This window comes from Brachionichthys hirsutus, chromosome 7, assembly GCF_040956055.1.
Source record: "Brachionichthys hirsutus isolate HB-005 chromosome 7, CSIRO-AGI_Bhir_v1, whole genome shotgun sequence".
Lineage (NCBI taxonomy): Eukaryota > Metazoa > Chordata > Actinopteri > Lophiiformes > Brachionichthyidae > Brachionichthys > Brachionichthys hirsutus.
In genome coordinates, this window is record NC_090903.1 from 5178012 (window position 1) to 5198490 (window position 20479).

Sequence of the window (20479 nt, forward strand, 5' to 3'; positions counted from 1 at the left end):
CTCCCCAGGGCTCGTTGCAGACTTGCAGAAAGAAAGAGAGTCAGAAAAAGACAAAGCGTGGGATAGATGCAAGTTTTATTGAGTGAGACTGCATCTGCTGCCCCTTCTCTCCCAGTGTAAACATCTGTGGCTGGTTAGTGTTAGCCTCTGAGCTAAGTGCAGTCCAAGACGTTCTGGTTCTTATACGGCGCGATAGCAATGGCAAAGGGCAGCAAGGATGGGGAGGCTGCTTAAAGAGTTTGGGCCCGGTGCCCAACTCGGAGCAGCACAGGCGGGAGGATGGAGAGCTGGGTTTGGGGTAGAGATAAGGGAAGGTAGAGACTGTTTTGGGAGCTGAGAGTGATATAGTCCAGAACCTGAAGACTAGAAAGAGAAAGGAGCCGTCAGATTCGAATAAGGACTTGTTTATTTGCAGATCGAATATGCGAAGGAATTTCCTCATGTTTTCTTTGAACTATGTGGAAAGCTTTAGTTTCAAAACGGTCTGCTATCTTTTATTCTTCTTTTGCAGATCATGCATACCAGATTGGCACTGAGGAGAATTAGGATTGCAAAACTGATTGTAGCCTGCAGAAAGATTCAGTCCTCTTCATTCACTGTTTTACAGATGTCACAATAATGGATTTGATATTTAGTGGTGCTCCTTGACGCCCCTCTTTCAGCCTTCAGCTTCTGTTCGTAACTCTTTAAAACTTGTGCAAGAGAGAGCAAATAAGTGCCGACCCAGTTTAGTATGTATCAAAAGAGTAACTTCCTGTAGAACCTGGCACTTTATCAAATCTTTCTTTCAGCTCAGAGTACGAGTCCAGGCATAGACCAATGCAGTAGGAAAGCTTTTAATCTGACACATGTATGAGTTGTGTTTATTATTGTTGTTATGACTATTAGTCTCTTTTTTCTTCTTCTTCTAGATTCCAGAAGGTGAAGTGGAAGTATTAACTGTTTTAAGGCTTGTTTTTCTAAAAGATGGACTAGATGTCTGGACTATTTTCGGATAGCTTTCTTTGAGCGACTGCCTCTAAAAAGTAGTAGAATACATGTAGTGAAATTGCTAAAGAGGGGCCATAGCTGAGGTTTCAGGGGGGGGGGGGGGGGTGTACCAGGAGGTCATAGTTCATAGTAGAGTTCAGCTTAGAGGTCCATAGGTCACTCTTTGTGCTGGGAGTTGACAAATTTAGAGCACGTGATGTGATTGTGGTCCAAGCCCTTTTGTACATTGATTTGGCCTCATTATTTTTTTAGCTTCTTACCTGCCACACGCAGCCCAAACATCCTCAGTTAAAGCGCTGATAGCTGCAAAAAAAAAAAAAAAGGAAGGACATTTGTGGCTGCCTAAAGCTCCACGTTTTCTCAGTAAGTTAATTATTTTCTAATTAACTTGATTACGTTAGCTTACATTCCTGCAACTGGACCCTCGGTTCGTCTCTCAGAACTGAAGGCCGCCTCTTGGATGAGAGGCGAAACGTCTTCAATTAAACTTGAACAAGTCCAGTTGATTCTTTTTTTATTTTTATTTTTTTGCTCTTCATGATTTGCCATGACCTGGATAACTGAGAACCTACACAGACATTCCTGACAAAATTCCCTGTTTCTGAGGAACTCAATTACATGCTGTTTTTTTTTGGGGGGGGGAGACAGGCCAGTGTTTATCGTTACGTTTTCAGTTCCCAGTTACATCTTGCCTCTCTGATAAAGGGAAGTTTGTCTAAGGCTTGCTTAATGTCTGGCTCTCTGCTCAAAACGCAAACTCAATCAGAAGGTCAGAAAACCACTTCAGTAGAATCGCCCTGCGGTGTTTCTCTGAAAGGACCAAGCGACTCCCTGTCCTGCTGTTCACTCCAGGATATTGATTAATAATAATAATAATAATAATAATAATGCATTGGTTTTATAGAGCGCTTTTCTGGACACTCAGAGATGCTTTACATTGTGCATTAATCGTTGACTCCATACTTGGTGGTGGTGAAGCTACTATCGCAGACTGACAGGAGCGAGGCTGCCAATTTGCAGCATCTGCCCTTCTGACCACCACCGACATTCGCTCGCTCACTACATTCACACAGGCAATGTGGGTGAAGCGGGACACAGACGGTCAGAGAACCCGCTCATGATGACGCTGTCCATTGCCGCACTGTAATTGTGGCAGTGCAGAAATTGCTATGTAGGTGAAGTAACATTTTGTTTACTGTCAATAAACTTTAACATGCAAGTTTCACATGATTCACTGCAATGTAATACAAATAATATAGTCAGAGGTCCTATCCTATTTGTAAAACCGCTCTCAGCTCACAATAAGAGAGGCTAAAGTCGGGATACCAAAATCCATCCGGCATGTGTCGAGTCCGGCCCCATGAAACCACAGCGGGGCTCATATTGTTGGTCCGTGTGTTTTGATTGACAAGGCCTGACCTGCCGGTGCAAGGCTTTCCCACACACTGCTGATTGTTGGAGGCAGTCAGCTGAGGCCACCAGTCAACCATGGGTGGCTCTGGGACAAAGGTTAGAGGATGGAGAGAATACTGATCTATAGGGATGAGTTGATGCTGACAGGCAAAGTGCACACACTTTACACATGAGGGGGTTCTGTTCTGCTCCATGGCATTCTTGTCTTTGTTCAGGGAAGTTTTTGTACTACAGCTTTTGTTCATATTTTTCTCTAAAATATGATCGGGGAGAATATTTATGTGCCTTCTTGTTTAGACAAATTTCGTTTCCTGTCCTGTTCCATACACATTTCCGGATTGAATGAATCAGAGCACTGCAGATGAACACACATGCTTTGTGGGAGGTGCGTGAAGACATTAATTTCCCATTAGGTTTGGTAACACTGATGCTGAGACAAGTCAGTACGCATTGCGGTTGTACGTCTTGACACGCAGAGCGAGCTTTGACTGAACATGATAGAAACATTCACCAGCATCATCGTTTCCACATCAATCCAGAGCGTCGATGCACGGCCGTCTGCAGACATACCTTAAATGTCTTTTGACAGCTCTTTTGGTGAACCCGTTTTATTTTTGTCTACTATGCTACAAAACTCGTTGGACTATACCTCCACATAGAGTGTAATGCATCCTCAGCGGGCTCCAGAGCTATTAGCAGCACTGCTAGGCTGTAGTTTCCATTTCTCTCCGTGTGTAAGTGTGTTATAGTTAGCCTAAGAAAGCAAAGTGATTTCAGTCAATATTGTCAGAGACACAAGAAAGTAAATATTGCTCTCAATTTTCTCTCTAAGAAAAAAAAAGATAAACATTTACCAGATTTCTTTTGCTCAAAGACAGTATTGGATATTTTGTTTGACAGGCCAACAATGGTTCCATTTCCAATGTTAATTTATGTAATCATGAATGACACATCCTCAGTCTTCTCCTCTGATGCTGCGATTATCATATCGCTATGTCTGGCCTGTAAAAGTTAGTCATTCTGCCCCCGGGATGGAGTCTTTGCGAAAACAAAGCTTTTAGTGAGCATAAGAATTTCCAGTTGCTAAATGAATCGTCTATTCTGCATGGAAAGGCTCTTCTCCAGATCTGCACTGTGAGCTTCAAGTCTGTGCATGCCTTTGCCTTCATACCACATCAGTGAAATTATTTCTGCAGCGTTATCGTTCCAGGTTTTTAGGGTAAGTACCCCTTGCTCCAAATGTGTCGTTTTTGTGGGTGGTCTCAGTCAATCCATTACATCCTTGTCCAGGGAGAGGCGAGGTTCACGCCAGACTCGCATCCATTTGCTCTCTGCAGCTGGCAGCTTTTGGACCCATGTGTAAACCATAATCAGGCTGGCCTGAGAGAGATGGAACGGCAACTTACCCAGCCGTGGCATTTCTGGCCTCCCTGCCCTCCCTGTCCCTTGTAGCTTATTGTCATTGACACAATGACGATGTGCGTCAGGAATCTGCAGCCCTTTCTACAAAGCTCAGAAGTGCAAAAAAACCCATATATAATCCTAAAGGACAGATCTCTGGAGTTTTACCAGGACTCTTCCACAGGTCCTCTTCCACTGTGTGTGACTCATTGTTAGCCTGTTCTTTAAAGCCTGTGTGCCGTAAGACAGAGATTGCGCTGCAAAGCTTTATAACAAAATGGTAGATTTTTATACTGAGGTAGGGGAAATGATATGAGACAGAGGGATACTTTCTTGAGAGATTTGTAAAGACAGACGGGGTAACAGGAGAGACCCAAATGCTGAGAGAGGCCTGGGGTGATGTTTTAGGACATAGGGGGTTGTCGTGGTTTGTTTCGCTGTCAATCAGCCACATTCTTGATGTTTTTTTTTCTTGTCTATAAGCTCAATGCCCTTCGGGAACCTGTGGCTGCCCTTTGTCTTTGTCTTACAGTGTGGGAACTTTGCCGTGCTGGTGGACCTACACGTCCTACCCCTGGGCAGCAAAGACGCCGCCGGCTGGTTTACTACAGGCCACATCGAGGTACAGACACAAGGAGAAGGGCGTGAGTGTGACTAAGTGTGAGTGAATAAAGCACTTCTGCAGGAGGCTTTTTCAAAAGACAGTGGCAGAGTCAAATCTGAAATGACGTTAAGTCTTCTGCTTATTCTTTTTTCTGGGTTTTTATTGTTGCAAAGCTATTCTCATCACTCCACCTAGTCATTTGTGGCGTTGCCTTGCTGGCCTTTCACACGAGACTTCAACTGTCCCACTGTTTGCCTGTCTTCTTCATCAGAAGATCTGTGCTCTCTCTGCAACGTGACAACATGTTGCGTTACTGAAATGTCTTCACATTGTTTGCAGGACGTTCCGGCTCTGGTTCGAGATGCCTTGGAGCAGAGGGTTAAGCAGTACGCAGAGTCCCTCCACAGTAAACGGCAGTGCAAACAGAAGAAGGAGCAGGTGCCTGCCTCAGCGTTTTTTGTGAAAGGTAAATAGTGCTGCAATGTAAGTAACATTAGTTATTGATTGAAGTAATGTACAGTAATCAAGTACAGTAACACACTTGTACTTTGAGTTCTCCTGTTTAATGTAACTTTATTCCACTACCACTATCTCAGGGGGAAATATTTCTATTCCAATACATTTGCATTAGTTAATTTTCACATTACAGCTTTTCAATCTTCTTGTTTGGTTAAAAAAACATGTAATTTGTAGATTTAGAATTTACGTTAAAAACTGAATGGCTAAGTGCTGCTTTTCTTTAGTTGAGAGAAAATTATCCCATTTAAAAAAAAAAAACTTAACAGACAATTAAAATGCCTCTTCATTGTCACAAAGCTGTAAACAACAAGAACCCAGGACCTTTTAAATGAATGTGGTTGAACCAGAACAAGCCATGAGTCACATCTTTGATTGTTTCCCACCTTTATTGGACCACTTCCACTTCGCAGTCTTTTCTAAATTTGTTCACATGTGTTCCTTAAGTATGTTCAATGAGTGCTGTTTTTGTTTTGCAACCTGGACCTAAGAAACATCATTTTGTTCAAAGATATAGCTGGAATGTTATATAAATTCACTGGTCAGCCATGCTTCAAATATGATATAACATAGATGAAATTATAAAATATGGCGTAGATTTAATGTCACAATAATATAAATGGTATAATACTTAATATAAGCTCAACCTTAAATATCTAGCTAGATATAAAGATGGATAGATATCTTTTATTAATCCCTAAAATGGGGAAATTAAAATGCCATGGACTCCCAACATTCCTCACAGTACAAAAACATCATCATTATTACGGACTTTGCTACAGCCCACAGTATTAAATGCAGCATATACTTTACACAGAATGGAAATGCACGAAACATATTTACTTTTACTGAGACAAAGGATCTGAATACTTCATCAATAAAGTGTCACACAATGTAACATGATATATGATTACTCAACCAAAATATTAATTAGCATAGGCTTTGGTAAATAAAAGAGCACTGTTGAGATACAGTTCACCTAACTGTCTCTACGTGGCTCTAGGCATAATGGAGTTATTTAGTTTGGTTATTCAGTGCCAGCCGTTTTCAGCTCAGCCATACTCTGAGGGCCGGCAAATTTCGTTCATTTTGCCCTATTTTTCAAGACCCACAGAATATTATGTACTATGAGTCGATTATGCAAACACCGAAGCTGCCAAATGAAAGATTCAAATCTCTTTTTTAATCAGGAATAAAAGTGCGCTCCTACCGTTTTTTGGTCTGTAGTTATTGGCCGTTGAAGAGAGACAGAATAAAATTTCAAGCCTTTAGACGTCAACGGCATTTAATGAGTTAGATCAGTGATTTTTTTAACTTAAGACAATTTAGCAATAGTATATATATATGTATATATGTATTATCAATGTATGCATTTGCTAATAGTATTGCATTAAAATGTTAATGATTATTTTGCCTTGCTAATCTATTAATAATAGACAACATGTAAATAATTGTTATTTTTTATTGTGTTAGTTCATTGTCTAATTTTATGCATCTGTTGTGTTTTGATATCAATAATAATAAATCTTAGTCCAGTTTGTCAGATACCTAAAGACGAATCAATGCTTTTCAAAATGTAACTCTAATTTTATTTTACACTTTAGTGTGTCTGAAGCGCATCAGGAAAGTCATCATAAGGTTTATTGCCAGCGTCTCCACATCAGGGAGTGTTTATTCCTCATTGTCTTGTCCATGAGTAGATTATTTGCTGCGTTCAGTCAAGCCCTGAAGGCCTCCCTCTGCTGCTATTGTCTTCATTATTCTAGGTTTATTAAAGGTGGATGGTGTTGGGGATCCAAATTGGTTCTGGAGATCTGTAGTGTACAGAGGGGCAAAGGTTATGTGCTTTATACTTGGATAACCTATTGGTTCATGATGTATTATTATGCATGGCATTTTCTTCTTCACTTCTTCTTCTTCTTCTTCCTTGCTCACTGTCTGCTGCATTTGGAGCATCGCTTTAAATTGTTTTTTGTTCCGTTGGAGTTATTGTTTATTTTGTTGCTCTCATTGTTGCTCATTCTTCTTGAATGCAGTCATCGTTGTCTCCCATTTCGTTTTATTAGGTGTGTCTCTCCTCAGCTCTTGAACAAGTACAATGGTTTACTTTGGCTGTGATCCAAACAGCCTTATTTATCCGTCCAGAGACATGAGCTCTGAGGATGATGAGAACGGAGTTACTGTCTAAAAGTATTTCATGGCTACCTCTTACACAGTGTGGGAGGATAGACAGCAAGAACTAGTTTGGACATGGTTGCTCTACTACACCCAGGGTGTGAACTGAAGGCAGGAGCTGATAGTAGATCTTATACGGCGTTACAGTGTTTATTTTGGCACAATATGTAACAGGGTAATTAAAATAGCAGCCATTAGTTTCTCTGTGTGGGTGTGTGTTGTGTCTTGCACATCAATGTATCTGTGCATGTAGTTAAATAGTTGATTCAAATCAAAAACAATTGCCCTGGCACGGGTGCACATTTCATACAACCAAATACACAGAGAGCAATAAATTATCGGTTGTGAATACGCCAATTCAACATATCCTTATCGGTCCATTCCTCAGCCACCCACACTAATGCCTTTGATACCCCTGCGCGCCTTGGCTTCAAAGGAATCCCCAGATGAGCGTTGCCTTGCAGACAGGTAGCAGTTAAGAGCAGTTAAACTGGTCTCACTCAGCAGGGCAGGCACAATTGTGGGAGTGGGATTACAGGGCAGTCTGATCCATAAAGTTTCTCCTGTGGCTGCAGCTCTGCCTCTCAGGCTACACTCCCCCTCCACTAAAGCCTTCGCCTCCACCTCCTCTCCTGCATTTGCTTCCCCCAGACAGGTGGTGTCCAACTGTTGTCATTTTCTTGACGATAATGAAGTCCTCGTAAACAAGCCTACGCGTTTGCGTAGACTCGTACATGACAGAGCCAGTAAGAATCAGAGGCGTTGGGGAAGGAGCCTTGTCTTGGGCTAGGCGTGAACAGGCTGACAGTGTAATGTTACTGAAAAGCCTGTCTCATATTGCCCATGACAGACTGTGGAGAGACAGACATCTCTAATGATGGAGATCATGGATCGAGGCTCCACAAACACTTGAGTTGTCCCGTTTGCTCTGCTGTGTGTGCAGGAGAGATATCAGTATTTCAGCAGTGAAATATGCATGTAAAAATGATTAATCTCCTTGTAAGCGTTGCCAAAATGAATAAATAATGTAACCGCTGTAACTTGACTCCATACTAGATTGTATTTTCCCTTCCCAGAACATGAAAAGGTGTATCGCAAAAAAAGTTGGGCCTACACAGTTCAAGTTCTCCTCTTCTATTTAAGGCATTAAGCGAGTGCAATGACGTTCTTGATCTTTTCTTTGTCACGTGTGAGGGACAGACTGTGAACAATAAGCAGGCAGACAGAAGCCATAAAAAAGGGAGGACAGACTATGGGCTTAGAGATTGAAGCTCAACAAACTTCAGGGTGGGTATTAAGCGTTGAGGTTGTCTGCTCTGCAGGCAGGTCAAATGCTAACTTGCTAATCTTCACATGACTTTCTGTGGACTGCGGTTTTCTGTGGGCATTTGTTTAAGCAGACGATTAAATTGCATCTGGAGTCATGTGTAACATGACATGACTCCAGATGCAATTTAATCGTGGCATGACTTGAGAACAGAAATGAGGTGGAGAGCATGGAGGGAGACATACATGAGCTGGAAAGCATGCATGTTGCTGCCTATAGACAAAAGGTGTCAAGTGGGGAATACGCAGTGTTGTGCGATGTGTGGGCTTGAATGGGAGGGGGGGATTGTGGGTCTTGTGTGAGTTGGCATTTGAGCTGGTGCCAGTGTGAAATTGTAGGGCTTCCGCCAACAGACAGCAGTAAGGGCAGCATAAACGCCTCAGCTGCTGCCACTTCAAATGAGCCATCGACAGCTTTTAACACTCCGAGGTCCTTCGTTGCTAATGTTTGCGTCAGAGAGCTCTTCATGGGTAATTGTCTTTATTCTGTGTTTTTTGTAGCACCTCGTGAACAAAAGAGGCTTACACCAAGTTTTCTGCTGACATGAATCCAAGTCATTTATTTCTATCTCAGCTGCAGAGGCCAATTTCCAACTGTCAAGCCACCGGCCCCCCCCTAATGTTTTTGCCCAGGCTACACAAGACATCATGATTAGCTCATAGTGATGTGATTTATTTGTTTTTAGATGAAGGGAGGGAACTTTTCCCACCAAACATCTTGGCTCTCGACAAGCAGAGTGGACATGCTAGACTTTAGAAGCCGCAGGAAGTGGAGCTTGGGAGAGGCTTCTTGCATTCCCTCTGGTAGACTGTGTTGGACACGCCCACATTTCTCAGAATAATTGTGCATTGAGAATTAGGGGATAAACGGGTTCCCGGCGCTTTGAGGAATACTTTCCTTGCCATTTGAGTAAGAGGGTTGGTGATTATGCTCTGTGACGGCGAGGGAATCACAGTTGTCTGCATGAGGATGCCATTGTTTTATAGAAAAGAAGCCTAGCAAGTAAACATCTTTTCATTTCAGACGTAGTCCTCCTTTACTAGGGTAACTCGACAAACATGCAGTACTTACTGCCCAAGGGATTGTTTGTCAGAAATTACCGATACACATTTAGCCTCGGATTAGATTCTGTTTACTCAGACTACCGATTGTGTGTGGTGCTGATTTTTGAACATGCTTTGTCTCATGTTGTTCGCCTCAAGGGGATGCTGGCGTTGAAACGCCATAATATTGTATATATTTGTCTGTATGTAGAGTGTAAACCGAGAAGGCGGATTTTACACGGATTTAGTTAACATGCCATTTCAAACTGGCAAAGCACATTACCAGATGTCTTACGCCTACTAGTGGTATTGGTACAGACACTCTGATATCTCCACGTGAGGCAGAGCTCCGGTTCGGTTTTAGGAGTCTTGCCACTTAGTCAAAGCAGTAGGAAGGAGACCTGGCAAAGTGGTACCTATAGAGCTCATTTTTGCCCCATGGCAGAGCTGGTTCCTTCTTCCTCTCCCTGCACAGGTGTCGGGGCTTAGGAGGAAGGAACACCTGCCACCCTGTTTCCCCATGACCACGGCAGGCTGGAGAGGCATTTTCCCAGGCTCCCCAGATGAATGGTCACTAATAGCCGTGGGAGAGGGCTTTGCGAGTGCTGCACAGTGTACCACTGACTCCTCTTGGCAGCCCTATGAAGGGGGCTTAAGGAAGCCTGGCCACATCCAATGCAGGAAAAGCACAAGTGTTTCGGCATAGCTTTGCTGTTGGCGAACGTGTTTACGAACGTCCATCTCCCTCTCAACGAAGAATGCAGGGGGTGCATAAAGGAGGTGGTTAACGTTGCACTGGGCTGTCATACCTTTAACTCTTATTGGGCTACTCTCTCTTTAGGGCCCCAGGTTCCAACCATCATCTTAGAAAAAGCACTATTTTCTCAGACGTAACTTTCAGAAGCAAAACAAATACACATTGTTTGTTGACGACAACACATTAGTGAAAACATTATCCTCATGACCTGTTTTAACTTACTATGTTTCTTAGGAATATTTGTGTGGGCTGATGCTGTGTAGGGATTGGTCTGTAAATAGAGAGGCATTCCTGTGGCTGCGTTACCTGCCCTACTCCGTCTTACTGGGTGTGAGGCAGGCTAGGATTAAGGCGAAGGGAAACAGAGACCTGTGACAGGAACAAAGGAATTCCAAGACCCAGGCTGGAAATAGATCCTGATCGGTGTAGCCACTCCAGCCAGCCTGCCCGTCTCCTCCCCGCTTGCCCTCCCTCCCCTTGGCCCCTGCTGGGCAACCCCCTTCCCCCTGGTGCTTTGTGGCGTTGCTGTGGCTCTTTAAATCTTTTCTGAAAGCCCCTGGCCTTACTCAGCAGCAACACATAAGGCAGTCTGACTCCGCTCTTAACCCCCACTCTATTATTGCGCACATATATGCACTTTTCTTTCTCACTCTCTCTCCCCCCTCTTTCTTAGGACTCAGCCCCTGCTATGGTTGTTACAACACAACCGTTTCCCATATAATTAGGGCCTGAGCACGGATCACATTCATGTGACTGGTCCCCTTTACCACAATCTGGTCCGGGAGATGCCACACACACACACACACACACACACACACACACACACACACACACACTCGCGTTTCTCATTCAGTCTTCAGCCTGACCAGAATGTCTTGTTGTCAGAATTGCTGAAATGTTTCACAGGATGTCGTCGTGTTTCTCTGCTCTTTCTTGTGTTTCGTTACTTTATATGAAGTGAGTGTTCATGTGCTCGAATGTGCTCTTTTGTTGTTAAGGGAAGTCAAGGGCAGAGTAACAACAGCAACAGTTGTAATTGTCAACATGAATGGTTTCCAGCTATTTTGTCCACATAAGTTTACATCTCAATATTTTCCTATGCCGAGTCGGGGGTTATGTAATCACCGCCGTTGGTTTGTTTGTTTGTTTGTTTGTCTGTCTGTCTGTCTGTTTTGCAAGATAACTCAAAAAGTTACAGACGGATCTTGATGACATTTTCAGGAAATGTTGGGAACTTTACCAGGAACATGATTATGTTTTGGTGATGATCCAGAAGAGATCATGGATTATGGATCGCTTTGAAATCTTTTGGTAACATTGCAGTCAATGGAGCTTTAAAATTTGTTCCTCAATATCTCAGTTGATTATTTACTGGTGTTTATGGAATTTTACACAGTCATGTAGGGTGGGGGCCTATATCTCACCACTGAATTTCAGCTGGATCTGATGCAGAATGAGGTCAGGAAAAAAATATTACGTTTAACACCCCATTTAAGGTTTCAAAAATCTGTTAAAAATACCAAGAACAATTTACAACCATTTGGTTGGTGTGAAAGTAATTAGGAGGGGAATGAGCTGCTTGGCGGAGGTTTGCATTCTCTCAGTCCTTTTCCAATTTAAAAAAGGTTTTAAAATGAAAATCAGAGCTTCAGTCATTTTAATAATCCTCCGCGTTGAGAGGAGCCAGATGAGGTGGCTCGGGCATCTATTCAGGATGCCTCCTGGACGCCTCCCTGGTGAGGTGTTCAGGGCACGCCCCACCGGTAGGAGACCACGGGAAGACCCAGGACACGCTGGAGAGACTATGTCTCTCGGCTGGCCTGGGAACGCCTCGGGATCCCCCCGGAACAGCTCAAAGAAGTGGCCGGGGAGAGGGAAGTCTGGGCTTCCCTGCTTGGGCTGCTGCCCCCGTGACCCGGCCCAGGATAAGCGGATGAAAATGGATGGATGGATAATGTTCTTTTCAACATGGCTCTCATTTTGTGAGTTAAATCCATGATGAAGCCAAATCCAAGGAGTCACACTCAGCATCACCTAGAAAGAATAACCGTGTCCCATGGTTCATCTCTTTGAATTTATAAACACAGGCAGAGAAGCTGGCAAGTAAAGAAAGCTTGCTTTTAATGGAGACCTTTAGTTTTCAACCACCAAAGTCCACAAACTGCTCTGCACAACATTAATCAAAATGAACTTAATGCAAAACAAACCATTTGAATCGTTCACAGTCTGAATGTTTTATATATATATATAAACAGTAGCAAAGATTTGAGTGATTTGTGGTCTCATAGGCTAATTAAAGTAAATTCCTAATTAAATATGACATTTTGAATTTCCAAAACCTAGACCCCACCCCATAATTGATCTGTGCTACAAAATATGCTCCCCACCACTTTAGTCACATGCGGCATTATGGGTTGGCCTGAGCTACCATGCTGTGGCGTATTTTGTAACTGCAATGAAGGGGTCACCCAAATGTTAAATTGAACACTCATGTGCAAATATTGTTTCAGGTGGACGTTGTGCAGGATGATAAGGCACAGAGTTCTGTTACCATCTAGGTACAGTTACACACAGACTGTGATGTCCGTCCAGGAAAGCCCCCACTTACACATGGGCAACTTCCTCACTTAACTCTCTTTCTTCACGGACCCCTCTCTTGCTTCCCCCCCACCCCCCAACTCTCCACTCACACTTGAGGCCTGAGGGGAGGAGGGGTCGACATCAAAGCAGAGATGTCCAAGGAGCAGGCCGTGCTGAATCAACTCCTGTTCATAAAGCAGTTGCCCTATATCATCAGTTGGCCATGATTTGGATTTTAACTGATTACAATCCAGACTTCTGATTTGCAATTCTAGTTTTTCCACAATTGTTGATTTCTTTTCTTTGAGGGGCGGGGGTCAGAGACTGCAAGCAACCACCACGGAAACTGAAACTGAACTTGAAGTGTGAGTGACATTTATTTAGGAACTGATAAGCAGGATCAAAATTAGACTCTCTCGATAATTCTGTTTTGGAACTGGTTCTAATCTAAACTAGAAAGAATACTGAATGACTAAGAAGCACTTTTTTTCTCTCTACTGTGACATGAGCCTGAATTTCGAAAATGATCTCCCGAGCTTTTGCTGAAACGGCCTTATTTCTAATTATTTCCCTCGTTATTTGTATCTGCTGTGTTATACAGGGTTTATTTTTGTCATTTACTCTGATTATAACAGCGTAGTTTCTCTTTCTAATGACTTTAAAGAAAACAAATCAAATGTAGATAGCTCACAATTATCAGGCACTTGTCAATTAATTCATTGAGGAACACAAAAACATACTGTAGCCCCCCCCCCCCTAAACCTACTGTAGTCAGCTCGATGCACAACCAGGATGTGAGAAGGACTTCAGAACAGAGTCCTTATCAGAGGAGAAATTCTTCTGGATTCCTGTGGGAATAGAATATGTTGCCAGGAATGTGGATGGTGAGGAGAAGTAGGCTATGTTTTCTATGCTGTTTTAATGATCTCCTCAGGTTATGACTGAAGTTAATGAAGTATCTTCCATGGGGGGGGATTACATTTGACCCTGGTCTAAATGCCTCTCACTCCTGTCTGTTCCATTTTACAGTCTTAGTCACTTTGGATGACTTTTGGTTTGTTGACTTTTCTTTCCTCTCATTGTTTTCCCAGGAAGCGGTGAAAGCTGCAGGCATGTGCATGTGTGTGTTGAATGTGCAGTATTCTATCCTTTTTTCCTCTGCATGTTACAAGATGATAGAGGACTCTCCAAACCAATAATGGCAATGATATTATCTAGCACAAATCTGAGGCAAGGCATGCAGGCTTGTTGACTGTTTTGATTTGAATTGTCATAGTGTTTTAAATGTTATTTTCACAACATAAATAAGACTGATAACCTTATCTTGCCGATAGTGATATGAAATCCTTTTGAAGATTTGGCTATTGCACAAGTGAAGGCCAGGTTTTCCACAAAACAAGGCACTCAGTCCTTGAAGCGACACGAGCAAACTGTTTGGGAGAGAGAAACATGAACGTAAGCTTAGCACGAAAGTACCTGGGCTCTGGGCCAAGAGCAACGCTGCGCTGTGGAGAATGTTATAAAGTTGGAGCAACAGCTGATGTCTCAGGCCGTGGCTTTTGCAATGTTTCCCAACTCTGTGTCCAGACGTCCCCTGTCAAACTTGTCCTGGGAATTGGCAAACTCAACCCACGAGGGAAAGCAACAAGTCCAGTTTTAGAGCTAGACATGAGGCTAAAGAGTCTAACTATCTAAATCAAAAACTTTTATAAACATAGGAAATCATGATGGTACAAAGAAATATGCACGAACCCAGAATGGGTAGTGAAAACAGAGATACAGATCTGTGTTCCTGTTTGGGTAGACATCCAAAATGGGTGAGAGATTATCACTACTTTTATATTTAAAGAATAACAAAATGTCAAATCCCCCCCCCCCTCTTTTTCAGGATGCTGCTATTCCTGAAAAGAAACATACCATATAGAGTATTAATGCAGTTTTCTATTTCAGATGTCTGGCTGTATCAGTATTATTCATGCCGTCTCTACACCAAATATGAAGAGACAGAATCTTTAGTACCCTGACTCTGACAAGCCCTGCAATGTGCTGGCGACGTGTCCGGGGTGTACCCCGCCTCTCGCCCATAGTGAGCTGGGATAGGCTCCAGCAACACCCGGGAACCTAAAGGCTGGATAAAGCAGCTGTAGTCGAGACAGTTTGAGGTTGTCTGAATTTTTAAAAACTATGTTCGTGTAGTTTTCGGGGATTCTAAACTTCCATCTTTGCTGGTGACGGGCTGAGGCTCCCCTTTTACACTATCGCCTGCTACCAATGAACCGCTTTACCTGTAGAACGGTCCAATCAGGTGTTTTTTGAGCATTACATTTTTTGTCGCCTCTTGTACCAACATTTATATGCGTGGAAAATAATTCTGCATGTATTTACAAAAATCAGTGCAGTTTCTGTAGCAGAATTTGAGAATATTGTCTTTGTACAGTTTTCAGTTGAATGAAAATGAGTATTGGGAAGTTGCTAATTATTCTGTTCTGCTTGATTCATTTTAAGAGAGTTTTACAGAGTCACATATTTTTCGGAATCGAGGTTAAAGTTCTGATTATTTACACAAACATTTAATATAAAAAAATTTCCTCTCTTCTCTTGCAGCGAGAAAGAAATCCCCAATCAGAAACTGAAGCCCTGCTAGTTGTGTACCCTCAGTTTAGCTATAGCTAAAAAAAAATAGCCCTTGAACATCACATGCAATCCCAAAATGTCATGAACTGACATGGGTTTAACCTGTCAGCTCGTCAGCAACACGTCCCTGTTCAGAAAAGTGTTGATTGCAGTTGCTTAGTTTCATTGCAGCAAACAGGTGTCCCTATTCTAAACGTTCTAATAACCCATTGATTTACACTTTTAGTTTCATTTGTGTTGGATTTAATTGTAAGGATCTAATCTTTTTTTTGACAGACTGCCATCACACACACACACACACACACACACAGAAAGAGAAAGCGGAGGTGGCGCCATCGCCATCCATCACTGGCCAGCAGACTTCAGGTTTCTGTAACCGCAGGACATTTTCCAAACAATTTAATGACCGCTTTTTGAAGAGGATAATTAAATGCTTTAAGATGACGTTGAGGTGACATCAGATAACCGAAGGGGCTGTTCACGGGGGGCGTGTGCTTTTAAAATACTGTCTACATTGCGTTTTCCCAAACTAAACACCACATACAACCTTTCTTCGTGGGTGGAGGTAAACTTTTAGACAAGACATGCTTCAGTTTTATTGATGCGTGCGAGTCTTGTCGACGGGTGCAAACGGCTCCAATTCCAAGAGTGTCAGCTTTTCAGACAGCAAAAACCGACTCCTTCTTCGCTTGATGACGTCGCATATTTGAGATTATCCAGGGAGTTCTGAAACAGCTTAGAGTGCAAGAGGTCAGGACTTTCTCAAACTGGAAGGCATGCAATCCTCAAATTGATGGTAAAATACAAAAATCCCCATCGTTAGCAGTTAAGAACTTTCCGCATGGTCAATAGCAATAGGAGAGTACAAACAAGAAACAAATGATGGAGGGAGTTGTAAGGTCAGACAGGCTGTAATTTTACCATTACTGAATCTAGGAGTGGAATCGAGAACCAAGCACAGTGTGTTCTCGAATGGTGAGCGTGCGTTCTCTCTCAGCCTCCCCAGCAATGTTGTCCACATTACAAGAAGTCTGTTGACATCAAACAAAGGTCATACTATGAATGGGTTAGTTGGTTTTTGTATTGAACAAATGTGCGCATGCGGCTTCACTGAATGCATCTGTCAGCAGTGTTTTGAGTGGAAGTGGAGCGTCTGTAGTCCATCAGTGATAAATGCATGACTCAAGTCTAAGCCCCAGGACTGGTGTCACATGTGCAAATATTATTCTTAGGTGTTTTTATTCTTTTTCTTTTTTTTTAAATAACACATTTATGTGTGTTTTCTGTTCTTTTGTTTTAATAGGGAAACATTTCAACCTAGTCGCCAACTTCCTGAAGCGGCACGGCGGCCTCAGGTGCATTACCAAGCAGCTCTATGGTGGTATGTAACAAACCTGATGTCAACAAATCATTTCCAGTTACATTAACCCCCCCCCCCCCCCAAAAAAAGAAAACCGGATTCATGCTTGACTACATTTCCCACAGAAGGAGAAAGTCATCTGTGGTCTGAATGTTGTTTTTTCTTCCCCCTCGTTTATTTTTATGTCCTGCCCCTACCTGATCGAGGCATTGTTTTTGAGAACACGCTGCCATTAAGTGGTTCCTTTGAGAGGATAAAGAGAGTGGGAGAAAGAAACATTGAAACGCTGGCTGTGTGTGGAGGGCAGTGAGAATCTATCTCCACGCCTCATGTCGTGCTTGTGACCCTTGGCGACCTCTTCATGGGACTGACATGGCTGTCTTCCTGTCAGCAAAGTCAATATCTGCTCCCTCTGGTGCCCGAATGTTAAGACAGCGCTGGTCTGCTGTAGACTGAGATGACTGCTTCTCCAAGCTGCTGCATTAAATTAGACCCCCCCCCCCCCATAACCTGGGGGGTCAAAGGTTGTGTGATTTGGTCCGCCGAGTACGGCTGTCAAGCTCAGGAACAGTTAGAGAGCGATTGTCGTACAAATACCATTGAATTATTAATTGAAGTGAAGATCTCATCATCTTTTGTCCCACCATGATCATGTCAAAACAACTTGAGAAGAAGAACAGACATTTACCAGCACTGCCATGTTTACATTTATAAATATATTTGATCGAAAGTATCATTTACAGCCACTGTTTTGGTGAACTTGTGTATAATTTGGTGGTAGATCTGTAGATGATTCTGTAGATTTGTAGTCATAACGGCTTGTGTGCTGACCTTGTTGTAAACTGGACTCCTCCAGGTTATTTCCTTTTGCTTAAACTGTGGTGCTGTTGTGTTTTGCTTGACATTAAATGAACCATGACATTCACTTCAATAGATTTTCCTTGAAAAATTTAGCACATCTTGGGGGGGGGGGGGGTGTCAGTGGCACTAAAGGCTAATTTAAATCCCCACTCACCCGTAGGATGCCATTAATGAGCACCAGTCGAACATCAAACCATGGGATGTGGAAATACTGGTAGAAATATGACATTTCTGTTTCATTCTGTAGTTTTTATGTTTTAGTAAAAAAAAAAGAAAGAAAATGAATGGAGGCCAATTTAGCGATGATTTTAAATAACTGCCGTTAGCTCACCGTTTCCCAGGCTCAAGAAAAGTCCTCCTGAGCCAGTGGAGGAGATGTAGAGAAATGTCCGTACATGTTCCCAAAATAGTAGAAAACAATAATTGGAGACATTGATTGATTAAGGAGGTTGGATGAAGATATACATGTTCAGATGTCAGAGCCCATCCCTCGATCACTAGTCCTGACCTGCCGATTCCGATTTTTAAAATAACGGACAGCACACACCTTCAATGTTCTAATCTTAATTTATTGAAAATAAAAAAAACTTGTGCAACATGTTTCACTGCAGACCTGCTTTGAGCCACTCACCCAAAATAAAGTGCAGAGCAGTATTTTGCTTTTACAAATACAGTGAAACCTCGATTCTCAAACGAATTGGTTCCGGAACAACTCCGTATACGAATATAAAAAAAAAAACAGAGTTCAAAATGCCTCGCCAGTCAAACTGATTTTTGGAATTCTAACACACGAGAGCAGCCGAGGCAAATCGAAGATGCGTGAAGGAAGGCGGAGTCTACCCGAGTACGCTCAGTTTGAGTGGATCTGCCATAGGAGAAAGACTGAGGCAGCTTTCTCGTTTTGTGTGCGTGTTTTTTCTAACTAACAAAATAACCTAAACCACCAATAAGATGTCCTGAGCTTTCGGTTTTCTTTCTTGCAGTGCAAAAAGAAAAAAAATCCCAAATGCAGCAGGTTAGTGATTATTTCAATGTAAAATTGTCATTCTAAAAATAAGAGTAAAACAATAATTAGTAGAGTTTACTCTCTGAAATTAAGAATACTTGAATTTGCTCATTAAATTAAATTTAAACAAAGCTTGATTTCTCAACCTTTTTAAGTGTGCAAATCAAAATTTTACTTGATGGCAATTTGAAAACCTTCAAAGGCCGGGGTAACCTGGTAAGTAGTGGGAGAAATCAGAAGTCCACCATCAGATACTACACTTAAATTCTGTACATTATCAGAATTATTCACGAAACCATAAGACACAAGCAGAAGATGGACAGATGTGGCAGAGAAGGAAAATGCTGGACTACAATTGCTATGTGCAATTCTTTTTAAATACAAGAGGAGCCATAGGTAATATTTTTGATGCTCAAAGAGCTGTTGAGATCAGCTATATTATCATGCCATACCACATGTAATATCATTTTTGTGAATGAAAACTGATGAAACAATCATTCTCCACCTATTGTTCACATGCAATGTCCTAATATTTAGTATTGGCTCATAAAACTGAGCACTTATCTGCAGACTGTCATTTTGCTCTTGACCTGGGGAATAGTAAATCCTTGGCTTTGTGGATGCAAATTCAAACTTCCACCGCAATGGTCTGTGTTGTTTCTTTGCCTTCCCTCAGATTTGCGTGTGTTTCCTGAACGCTATGTTGTGTGTGTGAGCCGTCCAGAGGATGCCTCAGCACACCATGGAAACCCGAGCCTGGCCGCAGTGAGTGCTGTTTATACCCCTCTATTTCCTCTTCTAGTCGCCTGGCAAAAAAAAAAAAAGGTCCTGCAAGACTCTGTGTTATTACTGGGATGTGCTGCCAAATTACGCTCTCGCTTTCTTTATGTCGACTTCGTGTGAAACCTGCAGGTGTAAGGTGATGGACTCTTAACCTGTTGGAGCCTTTAAGAAACATGGAACGTGGGGTGGGGGAATGATTTGAGGGGAGTCTAAAGCTGCAGATTGTCAGAACAAAATATTCCTCAGTCTCAGTGTACACTTAGTAGATTACGCTCTCCATTACATAGCATGGCATTCATAGTTCTAGAAAACAGCTCTTTGTGTTACACTTGCATCGTTTGGTGTTTTAAGGACTATAATTGGAGTTAAATATCCCTTCCTTTGATTGACTGGTGCAAGATAAAATTCGGTCAAATGTTTTTTTTCTTCCAGATGCCCATGCTGTGAAAACTATGTTGTCGTCTAACCCATGCCATGAGACTCACAACTACTTTTGACCATTTATTATACTGAACCCATGCTTTTGGCCAGTGTTTATTTGATCCAAACTCCTAAGAGCATTGTGGGAATTGGTGGTGGAGGCTCTCACCTTGGCACTCACATCAAGGATTGACATTGCTCCCATTAAATCCCATGATCAGTGGCCTGGTGTTTTTCTACGGGGCTTTGCTATTGTTTCCATTTTGAAAGGTCTCTGCATTCTCCACAGTTTGGCGTCCAATGAAAGCAGTGATTGTAATATTTTTAGTGGAGCAACATAGTCGTCAGTGGCTAGTTCAGATTGTGTAACACATTTTCCAGTTCAAGGAGGCATTGCTGTCGACTGCGTTCCTCAACTCAGGATGTGGTTCTCTGGGCTCATACAGTACAAGCAGAGGGAATTGGAGGGTGGGAGTCTTGTGGCGCAGCTCTCATAAGCCCAACCTCAATTGCGGTTTATAAGGGGAAAGATAGCAGACAGCAAGGCTAAGCATTTTCAAATGACAAAGGCAATTATTTGTTTACATACACTGATCTGTTTCAATTTGT

General features: G+C 42.4%; 1 protein-coding gene across 1 annotated transcript in view; it reads left to right on the forward strand.

Annotated features, from left to right (window-relative positions):
• Window positions 1-20479, forward strand: part of slx4ip (SLX4 interacting protein) — a 32508-nt gene that overhangs the window by 1970 nt on the left and 10059 nt on the right. The window contains exons 2-5 of the mRNA XM_068741761.1: window positions 4337-4426; window positions 4748-4874; window positions 16744-16821; window positions 19344-19432. Coding sequence (XP_068597862.1) covers window positions 4337-4426; window positions 4748-4874; window positions 16744-16821; window positions 19344-19432 — 384 coding nt within the window. The remainder of the gene's footprint in view (window positions 1-4336; window positions 4427-4747; window positions 4875-16743; window positions 16822-19343; window positions 19433-20479) is intronic.